General features: G+C 63.3%; 2 protein-coding genes across 6 annotated transcripts; one reads left to right on the top strand and one right to left on the bottom strand.

Annotated features, from left to right (window-relative positions):
• Window positions 1–58: 58 nt before the first annotated feature.
• GCK (glucokinase) lies at window positions 59–6,027 on the bottom strand. Of its 5 annotated transcripts, XM_034070432.1 has the most exons (10): window positions 5,433–6,027; window positions 3,297–3,459; window positions 3,021–3,175; window positions 2,120–2,239; window positions 1,940–2,035; window positions 1,735–1,834; window positions 1,038–1,221; window positions 697–852; window positions 372–605; window positions 59–285 (listed from the first exon to the last, which is right to left on the bottom strand). In XM_034070432.1, exons 1-10 carry the CDS (start codon window positions 5,475–5,477, stop codon window positions 141–143), a joined length of 1,398 nt encoding a protein of 465 aa, XP_033926323.1. In that variant the 5' UTR covers window positions 5,478–6,027; the 3' UTR covers window positions 59–140. The 5 variants fall into 5 exon arrangements, with proteins under 5 accessions (XP_033926323.1, XP_005139565.4, XP_030908011.2 ...); XM_005139508.4 differs by lacking the exon at window positions 5,433–6,027 and having other exon boundaries at window positions 3,297–4,032; XM_031052151.2 differs by lacking the exons at window positions 2,120–2,239; window positions 3,021–3,175; window positions 3,297–3,459; window positions 5,433–6,027 and having other exon boundaries at window positions 1,751–1,834; window positions 1,940–1,982.
• A 720-nt stretch (window positions 6,028–6,747) lies between these two features.
• YKT6 (YKT6 v-SNARE homolog) lies at window positions 6,748–12,769 on the top strand. The gene is made up of 8 exons (XM_034070561.1): window positions 6,748–6,859; window positions 7,330–7,444; window positions 9,218–9,300; window positions 9,852–9,952; window positions 10,546–10,650; window positions 10,727–10,792; window positions 11,078–11,179; window positions 12,445–12,769. The coding sequence occupies exons 2-8, from the start codon at window positions 7,341–7,343 to the stop codon at window positions 12,478–12,480; spliced, it is 597 nt and encodes a 198-aa protein (XP_033926452.1). The 5' UTR covers window positions 6,748–6,859; window positions 7,330–7,340; the 3' UTR covers window positions 12,481–12,769.
• Window positions 12,770–13,307: the final 538 nt, after the last annotated feature.

Raw genomic sequence — 13,307 nt, 5'->3', positions numbered from 1 at the left:
GCAGCCCCACAGCAGGGACATGAGCGGCCCCGGAGGAGAAGTCCATGCAAACCCCGTTTATTGCGGAGCCGCCTCCAGCAGTGGTGAACCCGGAGCCGTGATCGGGACCAGCGGCTCCCACCCCTCCATGCTCAGCATCCTCATTGCCCCATCATACAGGCCATCTTGCAGGCCACGGCGGAGATGAGCGCGGCCCCGCGCCCGCTGCCCTCCTCCGACTGGATGAAGGTGATGTCGCAGCCGGGGGTCAGCTGCCGCACTGTGGCATGGAACCGGTCCTTGAAGCTGCCGGAGCGGGGGGAGAACAACCGGATCAATGGTAGGACAAGGGAAGGGATGACAATGGGAGGGAGGTTATTGGGGACCCTCACCTGGGATGGAGCTTGTAGACGGAGCCGTCGACGCCGACGGTGATCTTGAGGGTGTCCTGGCTGCGGCTCTCGCGCATGCGGTTGATGACACCGGCCAGCCCGGCCGAGCACATCTGTGCCGCGCGCGTGGACACGCTCTCACACACCATGCGCACGATGTCGCAGTCCCACCGCGACGGCAGCAGCTCCAAGGACGTCAGGATGTTGTAGATCTGCTTGCGGTCGTCTGAGTCGCTGCAGTGGGGATGGAGGAGTCAGCCGGGGCCATGGGGAGATGCTGGGACCCATTGTGGGGCTGGTTTGGGGGTGCTGCCCCGTGTGGTACCTCTCGATCTGGGACATGAAGCGGGTCTCGAAGGTCCCGCGGGTCTTGAGCTTCTCTGAGGCTTCCCCATTGAAGAGCAGGTTCTCATCCACCAGCTTCAGCAGCACCAACCGCACGATCTCCCCCATGTACTTCCCCCCGATGATCTTCTCATAGCTGGGATTGGGGGGCACAGGCTGTCAGGGTGGGATTGGGGGGGCAATGTCCCTTGGCACCCCCCTTTTTGCCAGCGCTCCAGGGGTGCCTGTGAGGAGCTGCTCCAGCATTGGGGCTGGGGAGGGAGCAGGGTGGGTGCAGGGGATGGGGACACCCAGAGGAACGGGATCTGTCCTATTCCTTACAGTTGCTGACCGGGGTTAAGTGAGGTCTCGTCCACCACACGATCGTACTCCAGCAGGAACTCGTCCAGCTCCCCCGAGGCACCGAACGCTCCCCACTCGGTGTTCACACACATGCGGCCCTCGTCGCCCTCCACCAGCTCCACGTTCTGCATCTCCTCCATGTAACAGGCGTTACAGCCGGTCCCTGCCAGGGGAGTCAGGGATGGTGGGGACACCCCCAGCACCCCCAACACCTGCATCCCCCCCATGAATACAGCTCCATGGGGCAGCCGGTGCTGTCCCCATCCTGCTGCAACGGGTGCCGGTGCCGCGGTGCAGTGAGGGCAGCTGTGGTGCAGTGAGGTGCTGATAAACAGCCCAGCACCGCAGAGCTGTGTTTACCCAGGCCGAGGGGAAGGTGCCAGAGCCCAGATGGCCGCGTGGTTGCTGTGGGGCTGGGAGGCGGGGGGGGGCTCAGACCATCCCCCTTCATTGGGTCCCTACCCATGGGGTGAGACCTTGGGGACGGACCCATTGAGGTGACCATCCCCTTTGTACCCCATCACTGGGGCCATGCAGTGTCCCAGTCTTGGGAGACCTCAGCAGGGTTCTGCTGCCACCCCCCCCCCCCCCCCCCCATCCTCGCTGTGTCCTTCCAAAGCCATGGGAATGCTCATCCCCTCCCTGCTGTGGTTCCCTGTGGGAAGGGGCATCTTACCCACAATCATCCCAACCTCGCACCGGTGATCTTCGTAGTAGCAGGAGATCATCGTGGCCACCGTGTCATTCACCATCGCCACCACGTCCATCTCGAAGTCCTGCAGAGGGGGAAGCACCATCAGGGGCTGCCCCCAGCAGGCTCTGGGGTGAAACACACCGGGCTCCAGCTCGGAATGCCGGCACAGACCCTGCCATCATCTCACCCCACGGCGCTTGATGGCATCTCTCAGGAGCCCGACCACGTTGTTCCCTTCTGCGCCGGAGGCTTTGAAGCCCTTGGTCCAGTTCAGGAGGATGCCCTGGAGCAAGGGTAAGGCTGAAATGGAGCTGTGGGTGCAGCCTGGAGACCCCCAAACCCTCGTCCTGCTCAGCCACCCGCTCACCTTGTCGATGTCCTCGTGCCGCACAGGGAAGGAGAAGGTGAAGCCCAATGGCAGCTTTTTGTGCTTCATCTGGTGCTTGTCCAGGAAGTCGGAGATGCACTCGGAGATGTAGTCGAAGAGCTGGAAGAGAAGAGGTGTCCCTGCCACCATCCCCACCACAGATCCCCATAGTGGGGCCATCTCCTGCTGTGGAGGGATGAGGGATGGACCCACAGCACCGTGAGCCCAGCACAGGGACAGTGTGGAGGGGATGGGATGTCCTGTGTAACCTGCTCACAGGGACAGTGTGGAGGGGATGGGATGCTCTGTGTGACCTGCTCACAGGGACAGTGTGGAGGGGATGGGATGCTCTGTGTGACCTGCTCACAGGGAGTGTGGAGGGGATGGGATGCTCTGTGTGACCTGCTCACAGGGACAGTGTGGAGGGGATGGGATGCTCTGTGTAACCTGCTCACAGGGACAGTGTGGTTGGGATGGGATGTCCTGTGTGACCTGCTCACCGGGACAGTGTGGAGGGGATGGGATGCTCTGTGTGACCTGCTCACAGGGAGTGTGGAGGGGATGGGATGCTCTGTGTGACCTGCTCACAGGGACAGTGTGGAGGGGATGGGATGCTCTGTGTGACCTGCTCACAGGGAGTGTGGAGGGGATGGGATGCTCTGTGTGACCTGCTCACAGGGACAGTGTGGAGGGGATGGGATGCTCTGTGTGACCTGCTCACAGGGACAGTGTGGAGGGGATGGGATGCTCTGTGTGACCTGCTCACAGGGATAGTGTGGAGGGGATGGGATGCTCTGTGTGACCTGCTCACAGGGACAGTGTGGAGGGGATGGGATGCTCTGTGTGACCTGCTCACAGGGACAGTGTGGAGGGGATGGGATGCTCTGTGTGACCTGCTCACCATCTCGGCCGTTCCCGTCATGGCATCCTCCGGGATGGAATACATCTGATGCTTCGTCTTCACCTTCCACTGCCCTTCCTCCCCCTCGCCCACCTTCACCAGCATCACACGGAAATTGGTGCCTCCAAGGTCTAGCGACAGGAAATCTCCAACCTCTGCAGAGCCGGGGGGGGGACAAGGGGTGATCGGTTTGGGGGGGGCTCACACTGAGCCTGGTGAGCTCTGGGAGGATGGGATATGGCAAAGGAGCAACCGGGAGCACCGGCAGTGCCGTACCTGAGCCCTCGGGTGTGGAGCGGACGTAGGTGGGCAGCATTTTGACAGAGGCTTCCTCGTGCGTCTCCAGCTTCAGCCCTCGGTCCATCTCCTTCTGCATCCGGTACATCACCTTCTTCAGGTCCTCCTCCTTCAGCCGGAACTCTGACAGGATCTGCTCCACCTGTGTGGAACAGGCGGCATCAGCTGTGGCCGGGGGGTATGGGACACTGAAGTGAAATAACTGACCCACATTTCCTCCCCTGGCCCTGGTTTTCCGCATCAGACACCCTGAAACACCTCATCCTATCCCTGCTACCCTGATGGACACACCGGAGAACCTGCAGGACTGGCACAAACCACCGCTGGCTCTGGATCCTTTGGCTGAAGGATGGGTGCATTGCAGACAACACTGGGACAAGTGACCTGGGACATCCCATCCCACCAAATCCCAGGGTCTGTTCCAGAGATGCCATTTAGGAGCTCAGCAGCTCCCACTGAGGATGTGGGACTCCTCTGTGCCACGATGCGGATGCCAGTGGGATGCTTGCTCTGCCAGGAGCTGGGAGCATCCCTTCCCCTGTATTCCCTGGGAGCTGCAGGTATCATTTCCAGCCCATCAAACCTGCTGTGAACACAGAGCAGGACCACAGGCAGGATACCGGGAATGCTCTCAGGACCCGTATTTACCCTTCCTGCAGCAGCAGCATCCATTAGGCACAGCCCATGCTCGGGGCAGCAGCCCGGGGCTGTCAGATGGAGCCGGGGGGAGCAGCGCTCGCTGCTCAGCGGCATTAGAGGGCTCATTAGTCACTGTGTTCCGGGGAGCTCGGAGCGCTGCCGCCTGCCCTGGCACCAGCAACCGATGTTTTCCTGGAGCCTGAGGCCGTTCCCTGCTGTGGTTCAGGGTGGGGGGCTCTGTAAAAGCCTTTGGGATGCGGTTCGGAGCATCCCGGCATTGGCACAGCATCCATGGCCTGATCCCCACTAAGTAAACCTGCCCCATGGCCTGGCCCCAAAGGCCATTCCTCAGCCTCCAGCACCCCCAAACTGTGGCTCGTTCCAAGTATTTCCTTGCCATGAAAGCTCCTGCTCTATCCTATGGGATTCCGGCACATCAGCACCTCTCCAGCCATCCTGCCTCATCCATGCCAGCGCAGGGGCTCCGGTAACACTGAACCCCCATGTAAGAAGCCAGAAGATGTGGTTGCACCATGGAGAATGCCACCTGCCCCCTCGGAAGGGGCAGCTCTGTGGGGAGGTTCACTGTGACTTGGAGCGTGTTCAGCCCAGGATGGTTGGAAAAGTCCTGCCAGGAAAAGCATGGAGTTGGATTTGACCCCCTGGCCTGAGGGTGTCCGATGGGAAGCTCTCCTGTGCCATGTGAACACCAGGTTTGCTCCTGAGGCTCCGAGGTTTATTCCTGCCGGCTCATCCCTTCTCATGCCTCCAACACGATGGGTTTGGCTCTTCCTTGGTGGGGATTTGGCTCTTCCTTGGTGGGGATTTGGCTCTTCCCATACAACCAAAATGAGCTCTCAGCTTCTCAAGGGAACCGTTCACTATGGCACGTCCCACAAAGGGGACGAAGCTGAAATCCACATGGCCAAAGGCTGCAGTACCCGGTGATGTCCAATGATGCCAGTCACTCACATACCAGGTCCCCTTGGTGTCCCCTTGGTGTCCCCTCGGATGTCCCAGTCCAGAGCAGGGAAGCATCTCGCTGTCCTTACCCACAGCCCCAGGAGCATAATCCATCCAGGAGAAGCCGGGGAAGAGCCAGATGCCATCTGACCGGGTGCCACGGTGCCAACGGTGATGGGCCCCATCTCATCCTGAGGCTGCTTGGCTGGCAGCAACATGTGCATCCCAGCCAGTGGTGCAGTACCAGGAACACTCCAGGCTCCATCCTGAGTTCTCAGTGCCATGGGGACTGGGCACAGTCTGTGCCATGCCAAGATCCAGCGCTCCAAAAGGCAGAACCGCAGCTTACAGCACACTGGGGCTGAGCCCAGGCTGCCTGTGCCTGGTGTCTTCCCCTCCCGCTGCTTCCATCCCCAACACCCGTTGGGGGATGCCCACGGTGGAAACCCCACTTCCACCTTGTTCTCCCACCCCATGTCCCCACCGTTCCCCCCAGCACTGCCCTGGCCTCACCTTCTCCCTCCTGCCGCTCTCCATCCTGGCTCTGTGATCCAGCATGGGGGCAGCCGTGGGGGCCGAGCGGCAGCGCCTGGCCCGGGCAGCAAGCCCCGTTCCCCGTCCCGCCGGGCGTGCGGCCGGCGCTGCGCTGCTCCGTGCCTCGCACCGCCGGAGGATGCTCCACTTTCGCCGCTTTATCTCATCCGCCGGCTCTGCAGCACCCACGGAGGGGGGTCCCGCTGCCCCCCGACCCCCGGCCCCTCAAGCGCAGGGGCAGGGGCCCGGCTCCCCTGCGGGCTCAGCGCTCTCGCCCCGCATCCTCCGCACCGGCCCCGCTCGGGTTGCTCGGGTGGGTTCGGGTCAGCAGCGCACCCCGCTCGGGTTGTCCCGGTCGGCGGCGAGGATCGGCCCCGTCCTGCCGAGCACCACGCCCAGGGGACCCGTGTCCCCGCTCCCGTTGTCATACCAACGGCTCGATGCGCTGCCCGCGGGGCCAAGCACTCCACCGGACGGCTTAGCAACCGGAGCGCTCCCATGGAGACGGCGCCGGGCAGGAGGAGCCGGCGGCTGCATGGCAAAGGTGACGGCTGCCGGCGACGGGCGAGGGGAGTGCTCGGAGCCTCCGGGATGGTGCCGGGATCCGCACCGGGATCCGCACCGGGATCCACACCGGGATCCACACCGGGATCCGCACCGGGATCCACACCGGGATCCGCACCGGGATCCGCACCGGGATCCACACCGGGATCCGCACCGGGATCCGCACCGGGATCCACACCGGGTGCCATGGCGCAATGAGGGCACCCACTGCTGACACCCCCTTGTCCCTAGATCGGTGCCGTCGGACAAGTATTGGGGCACCAATGGGGCTCGTGGGGGTCCCGATGGGCAATAGGATGCTTCTGGCCACGGGTGAACCCCAGATCCTCCCAGGGCTGGTCCGTGGCAGCGTCTCCCACCCCATGGAGATGGGAAGGGACAAGGGGGTCCCTGGGGGCTGCGCTGTGGGGCAGTGGAGGGTCTGGGGGTGTCACTGCAGGGCCGGGGGGTCCGGGCTGCCCCATAGGGGGCAAAGGGGCGCCCGCATCCCCGTGCCCGACCGCGCGGGGGCGCAGTCGCACAGAGGGAACAGCCTCGCAGAGGGGGCTGCTCCCGGTACAGCGCCCCCCTCTGGCGGCTCTGCGGGAGAAGCCCCGCCCTCCATCGCGCTGATTGGTCGTTCAGCTCGGAGGCGTGTCCAGCGCGCCGGTGGGCGTGGCCTGAGGGCGTGAGGCCGGCCGTCATTGGTTACTGTTCCGAGGGAGGGGCGGGGCGGAGCCGGCGCCTGCGCAGGGAGGGGGAAGCCCCGTGGCAGTGGCCTGCGCCGGACGTCACTTCCCGCAGCCGCGGTTCCACGTCCGGGTTGTGCTCGGTCCGCTCCGGCCGCCGCCTCAGAGCCGCCGGTACCGGATGAGGGGGACCTGGGGGTGGGGGATCCGGTACCGGATGAGGGGGACCTGGGGGGGGGGCCGGTACCGGATGGGTTGGACCCGGGGGTGGGGGGTCGGTACCGCATGGGTCGGACCCGGGGGGGCCGGTACCGGATGGGTCTGACCGGGGGGGGGCCGGTACCGGATGAGGGGGAACTGGGGGTGGGGGGTCCGGTACCGCATGGGTCGGACCCGGGGGGGCCGGTACCGGATGGGTCGGACCGGGGGGGGGGGGGGGTCGGTACCGGATGGGTCGGACCGGGGTGGGTGGGGGCTGGTACCGGATGGGTCGGACCGGGGGGGGGGGTCGGGTACCAGATGGGTCGGACCGGGGTGGGGGGGGTCCGGTACCGTACGGGTCGGACTGGTGGGGGGGGGCCGGTACCGGGGGGGTCTCCCGGCTGCGGCCGCTGTCTCAGCCCCGGTCTCGCCCCTCCGCGCAGGCGCCGCCGCTATGAGGCTCTACAGCCTCAGTGTCCTGTACCGAGGCGAGCCCAAGGTGCGGCTGCTGAAAGCGGCCTACGACGTGTCCACCTTCAGCTTCTTCCAGCGGTCCAGGTGCGTGCGGGGACACCGGGAGAGGGGTCTGAGGGTACCGGAGCCCCCCGGAGCCCCCTCCGGCTCCGTGGCCGCAGCAGGGCCGGGTTTGAGCCGCAGATCCTGTGCCAGGCGCTGGGACCCCAGGCGCTGGGAGGAGCCGGACGGGGCACACCCGACGCCTCCGCTGCCCTCTCATTTACCTGCTTGGTCTCGGCCGCAGCCTCAAACCCTGCTCGGGTCATGGCAGCACCACCAGGGTCTGGTGCTCGGGCTCCGGTTGCTCCTGGAGCTCTCCCGGCAGCTCCCAGAGCGTAAAATGAAGCCGGTTTTTGCTGTGGACAGGGGGTTCCTCGCTCCCTGCTCCAGGCGTTAGGTAATGCCCATAGGACTCGCTTATTCCATGCCATGTTCCTGCCGAGTTCTTATGGAGCCTCCAGCGCGCTTGGTTCTGCAGTTCCAGGGGTAAAGGGGAAATGCCAAGCTCAGAGCAGCTGGAAGCTGAGCCAAATGTGTGAGGGGGATAAAGGGGCTGGAGTGCAGCGGGTGGAACAATCACTGAACAACCCTGATTGCTTCACGCCTGTGGCTCCCAGTGTTGGAGATGCTGAGAAGATTCCTTTGGGATTCTGCTGCTGGCCATGGGCAGGGACCCCTTCCATGGAGCAGCTGCTCCAACCCCTGTGTCCAACCTGGCCTTGAGCACTGCCAGGGATGGGGCAGCCACAGCTGCTCTGGGCACCCTGTGCCAGCGCCTCAGCACCCTCACAGGGAACAGCTTCTGCCTCAGAGCTCAGCTCAGTCTCCCCTCTCTTGGGCAGGTTCAAGCCATTCCCCTTGGCCTGTCCCTACATCCCTTGTCCCAAGCCCCTCTCCAGCTTTCCTGCAGCCCCTTTAGGCACTGGAGCTGCTCTCAGGTCTCCCCAGAGCACAGCAGAGGGGCAGGATCCCCTCCCTGAGTTGCTGCTCACGCTCTGGGGGTGCAGCCCAGCACACGGGGGGGTTCTGGGCTCCAGCGCTCACTGAAGCTGGGTCATGGGGAGCTGCTCCTCACCCAACACCCCCAAGTCCTCCTCAGGCTGCTCCATCCAGTCCTCCCAAGTGTGTGTTTGGGGCAGTCCTCGTGAATGGTGTACAAGGGAATAAAGTTTCCAGTGTCTGATTCCTCCAGGAATACTGTGCAATACTGGACTGTGGCAGCAGGGGCTGTGTCTGCAGCAGGGGCTGTGGCTGCAGCAGATCTCCCAGGCCAGGGGACACGTTGCTCCTCCAGCTTTGGCAGAAGCAGATTTAAGCAATCTTTGGGCTGGTTTTCCCTCTGCAGCACTGGGAACGTGGTGGTTCAGAGTCCCGGTGGAGCCAGTGCCTCGTCCCATAGTGTCCAGCCTGGGATTGATGCATTCCCCCCCCAAGGAGCACATAACCTGTGTGTGGGGCTTGCAGTGAGGGGTCTGTGGCTGTTGGTGTTTCCTTGGCATCACGTGAAGCTCCAGAGCCAGGGATGTGGGAGCAAACTTGGCTTTGGCTCCAAGCATGTGCTGTGTCTGTGGCTCTGATGCTCCTCACCGTGAGCAGGGCACAGCCTCTCTGCTGTCCTGGGGCACGTCTATGGCTCAGGGATGGTTTAGGTTGTGCTCAGTCACCAGACCCCAGGCTGCAGCCAAGGTCTGCAGTGGTGGCTACAGCTCTGTATGGACACAGGATCTGCCCCTTCGCCCTGGAGGCTGCATTCCCAGATGCTGTGGTTGGGATGTGGCCGCATGGGACATTCCCTGTCCCGCTTTGTGCTTCCAGCGTGCAGGAATTCATGACGTTCACCAGCCAGCTGATCGTGGAGCGCTCGGAGCTGGGCAGCAGAGCCTCTGTCAAGGAGCAAGGTGAGGGTAACGCGGGGCCCTGCGGCCGCACGTGCTGCTTCCTCCTCTGCTTGTGATGGGAGATGAGACCTCAGAGGGCACCCGGGTGAGTGGCACTGAAGGGGGGAGGTTGTGGAGCTCAGCCCCCCCTTGACAGCGGAGCAGGGACCTGCCCCACAGCCAGCACCCCCTTGGAGCCAGCCTGTCCCCTGGCCCCACACAGCCTCCTCCTGCCCCACACCCTTGGGCTCTGAGCCCTGGTTCCATTCCCTGACCTCTGGGTGTTGCCTGGGATCAGCTCAGTGACACTGACGCCTGGTGACACCCCAGTGGTGGTGAAACCAGGCCAAGTGCTTCTGCTCTGCTGGTTGTTCAGCCCTGACAGGAGCTGCTCCCCTGGCCAGGCAGTGCCATGTCCTGCCCTGTGCAGCCAGGCTGCCCTGACCTCCCCAGCCCCTGCCTCCTTTGAGCCCTTCCTGCTCTCGTCATGCACATAGTCCCTGGTGCAGCCGTTCAGAGCAGTGGGGGGGATGTGCTGCTGGGGTTGCCTCTGACGTGAGCTCTGTGCCCAGAGTACCTGTGCCACGTGTACGTCCGCAGCGATGGCCTGGCCGGGGTGGTGATTGCAGACAACGAGTACCCCCCCCGGGTTTGCTTCACCTTGCTGGACAAGGTGAGTGTGGGGCTGATGGGGCTGTGTGGGGACCTCCCTCCTCCAGCAACCAACTCATCAATGGGGGGTATCGGAGCTGAGCTGAGCCCAAAGCCTCCTGAGCTATAGCACAACGTGGCTGTGCCTACCAGGGCTCAGCTGCTCATGAGCACCCTGTCCTCCCTGTCTGCTGTGGGGTTTATGTGGGGCCAAAGCCCCATGGTTAGTGTGTGACAAGGTGCAGTGGGGACAGCCCCCTCTCCCTGGTGTGGGCACTGCTCTGTTTGCTGAGGAACCTGGATTCTGTCTCATTCAAACGGGAGCAAGGAGGAGAAAAATCATAGAACAGTTTGGGTTGGAAAGGACCTTAAGGTCATCCCGTCCCAACCCCTGCTGTGGGCAGGGACCCCTCACACTAGACCAGCTCACCCAAGGCTTTGCCCAGCCTGGCCTTGAGCACTGCCAGGGATGGGGCAGCCACAGCTGCTCTGGGCACCCTGTGCCAGAGCCTCAGCACCCTCACAGGGAACAGCTGCTTCCATCTGAGCTCTCTGGGTGTGAGGAGAGCCCCTCCTGGTGCCCATGGCAGTGCCCCCCCTGTCCATGTGCTGCAGGTGCTGGATGAGTTCTCCAGGCAGGTCAGCAGAGCAGAGTGGCCATCGGGATCCCCATCCACCATCCCCTACACGGCCCTGGATGGGCACCTCAGCAAGTACCAGGTACAGCCCATGTGGCACGGGGTGGTGGGAGCCATGGGCTGCTGGGGGGCTCACGTCTCTGTTATTTCTCTCCCAGAACCCCCGTGATGCTGACCCCATGACCAAAGTGCAGGCAGAGCTGGATGAGACCAAGATCATCCTGGTGAGAACCCCCAGGCCACAGTCCCATTCCTGCCTTATCCAGAGTGATTCCAGTGGGTGCTTCCTGTCCCCTTTGCTCTTCCCTTCCTTCCCTGCTGTCTCACTGCAAGCACCAAGGCACTCACCCTCCTCCCTTCCCGTTGTTATTGGGGCTGGGATTGCTCCATCCCTCACCGGCACTGTGGGAAGAGGGAAGCTCATCCCGGGATGCGGCAGTACCTGAGTGCTCGGTGCGGGTCAGGCCCTGGATGCTGGTGCTGTGGGTTAGCACCGGTTTCCTTGGCAGCACAACACCATGGAGTCACTCCTGGAGCGAGGGGAGAAGCTGGATGACCTGGTCTCCAAATCAGAGGTGCTGGGGGCACAGTCCAAAGCCTTCTACAAAACAGTGAGTGCAGGTGGTGGCCCAGGGATGGGCTGGGGAGGGGTGGGATGAATCCTTGGGGAAGAGGATGTGTAAAAGAACTGCCTGGATGGCTGCACACAGCTGTGGTCAATGGCTCAGTGTCCAGCTGGAGATGGGTGATGAGTGGGGTCCTTCAGGGGTTGGTGTTGGCACCAGTCCTGTGCAATGTCTGTCAGTGACATGGACACTGGGATGGAGCACCCTCAGCAGGTTTGTGCTGGCACTGAGCTGTGTGGTGTGGGGGACACACTGGAGGGAAGGGATGGGATCCAGGGGGATCTGGACATGCTGAGGTGCCCAGTGCCAACCTCATAGAGCTCAACAAGGCGAAGGTCCTTCCCCTGAGTCGGGGCAGTCCCAGGCACAGACACAGGTTGTGTGGAGAAGTGATGGAGAAGGACTTGGGGGTGTTGGGTGAGGAGCAGCTCCCCATGACCCAGCTTCAGTGAGCACTGGAGCCCAGAACCCCCCCCTGTGCTGGGCTGCACCCCCAGAGCGTGAGCAGCAGCTCAGGGAGGGGATCCTGCCCCTCTGCTCTGCTGAGACCCCCCTGCAGCCCTGTGTGCAGTGCTGGGGTCCCAACATGAGCACATGGAGCTGGTGGAGCAGGTACACAGGAGGCCACGAGGATGCTCAGGGGCTGGAGCAGCTCCTGTATGGAGCCAGGCTGAGAACATTGGGGCTGGAGAAGCTGTGAGGAGAGCTCAGAGCAGCTCCAGTGTCTGAAGGGGCTACAAGGATGCTGGAGAGGGGCTCTGCATCAGGGACTGTAGGGATGGGACAAGGGGTGATGGGTTCAGACTGGAACAGGGGAGTTCAGGTTGGAGATAAGGCAGAAGCTGTTCCCTGTGAGGGTGCTGAGGTGCTGGCACAGGGTGCCCAGAGCAGCTGTGGCTGCCCCATCCCTGGCAGTGCTCAAGGCCAGGCTGGGCACAGGGGTTGGAGCAGCTGCTCCAGTGGAAGGGGTCCCTGCCCTGGCAGGGGTTGGAGCTGGAGGAGCTTTAAGGTCCCTTCCAGCCCAAACCCCTCTGTGCTTCCATGTTTCTGAGTGTGCTGGGCAGGGATCACCGTCCTCTGTGTGTGGGACTCCTTGAGCCATTCCTTGCCCTGTTGCTGGTGCCCATCCCATCTCCTGTGGTTCCTGTGCTGATCCTGGCTCCGGTGATGCACTGATCCATGCCTGGGGGGGTAGGTGCGGGTGGGATGTGGCTCTGCAGCATCACTGCTGCTTTTCCTTCTCTTCCCAGGCTCGGAAGCAGAATTCCTGCTGTGCTGTTATGTGACACAGACCCCACATCTGCTCCACACCTCCAGCCCTGCGCTGCCCTTCGGCAGGAGCCGCAGTGTGTGCCCAGCCCGGGGCTGGTGGCACCATCGGCACTGAACTGACTTTACTGCCCCATATCCAGGGGCTGGTGTGGGGCCGGTGCCAAATGGGGGGAGCACTGGAGCCCCCCGGCCCTTGTGTATCCCGAGGGCAGCCGGGACTATGGGGCACTGGCCGAGGGCCCCTCCCCATTGCCCCATGGCCTCTTCGTGGGGGGGGTTGTGTCGCTGTGTCCCAAGGGTGAGCTGGGGGGTGGGGATGGGGGGGGGAGCAGAAGCCCTTTCCCATGGTGGGGGGGTGCTTGTTGCTGGGATATTATTGCCGGTGCCTGGGGAGGGGGTCACCTCTGGGTGCCTTTGGTGGTGGTGTGGGATGGGACAGCCCCCCCCGGGGGGGATCAGGATGGGGGGGACTGTGTTCCCCCCCCCCCCTTGACCTGGTGAAACCAGCGCCATGGCTGCGGTGCCTGCACCAGCGGGAGGGAAGCAGGGCCGGGGGGGGCTCTCCTGCTCCCATCACCCTGGGGGGCTCCAGCAGCCCCCACTGCCTCCTCTTCCTCCTGTGGAAGGGGGAAGGCTCCTGCTTGAGGTTGTATCGTGGTTGGTGTTGCTGTTGGTCCCGGGTTGTTGCCCTCAGCGCCCGGGCAGGATAAAATCATCTTTGGCACTTGTTGCCCTGTTCTGGCTCTGTCTGGGTGGGAATCATGGAGTCAACCTTGGAGAAGAGCTGGAAGCTCATCCGGTCCAACCCTTACCCACCCCTGCCCCATGGCACTGAGGGGGG

This window comes from Melopsittacus undulatus, chromosome 18, assembly GCF_012275295.1.
Source record: "Melopsittacus undulatus isolate bMelUnd1 chromosome 18, bMelUnd1.mat.Z, whole genome shotgun sequence".
Classification (NCBI taxonomy): domain Eukaryota; kingdom Metazoa; phylum Chordata; class Aves; order Psittaciformes; family Psittaculidae; genus Melopsittacus; species Melopsittacus undulatus.
The sequence above is the reverse complement of the archived record's forward strand: the minus strand, read 5'-3'. Positions and strand labels throughout refer to the sequence as shown.

Bases quoted from the DNA above. Each gene is read 5' to 3' on its own strand.
- GCK (XM_005139508.4), bottom strand. From the start codon at position 3,558: ATGCGGAAAACCAGGGCCAGGGGAGGAAATGTGGGTCAGTTATTTCAC. The intron at 606-696 runs GTACCACACGGG...TCCCCACTGCAG, and splicing joins TTCATGTCCCAGATCGAGAG to CGACTCAGACGACCGCAAGC. The intron at 286-371 runs GTGAGGGTCCCC...CCGCTCCGGCAG, and splicing joins GTCTACAAGCTCCATCCCAG to CTTCAAGGACCGGTTCCATG.
- YKT6 (XM_034070561.1), top strand. From the start codon at position 7,341: ATGAGGCTCTACAGCCTCAGTGTCCTGTACCGAGGCGAGCCCAAGGTG. The intron at 9,953-10,545 runs GTGAGTGTGGGG...CATGTGCTGCAG, and splicing joins GCTTCACCTTGCTGGACAAG to GTGCTGGATGAGTTCTCCAG. The intron at 10,793-11,077 runs GTGAGAACCCCC...TTTCCTTGGCAG, and splicing joins ATGAGACCAAGATCATCCTG to CACAACACCATGGAGTCACT.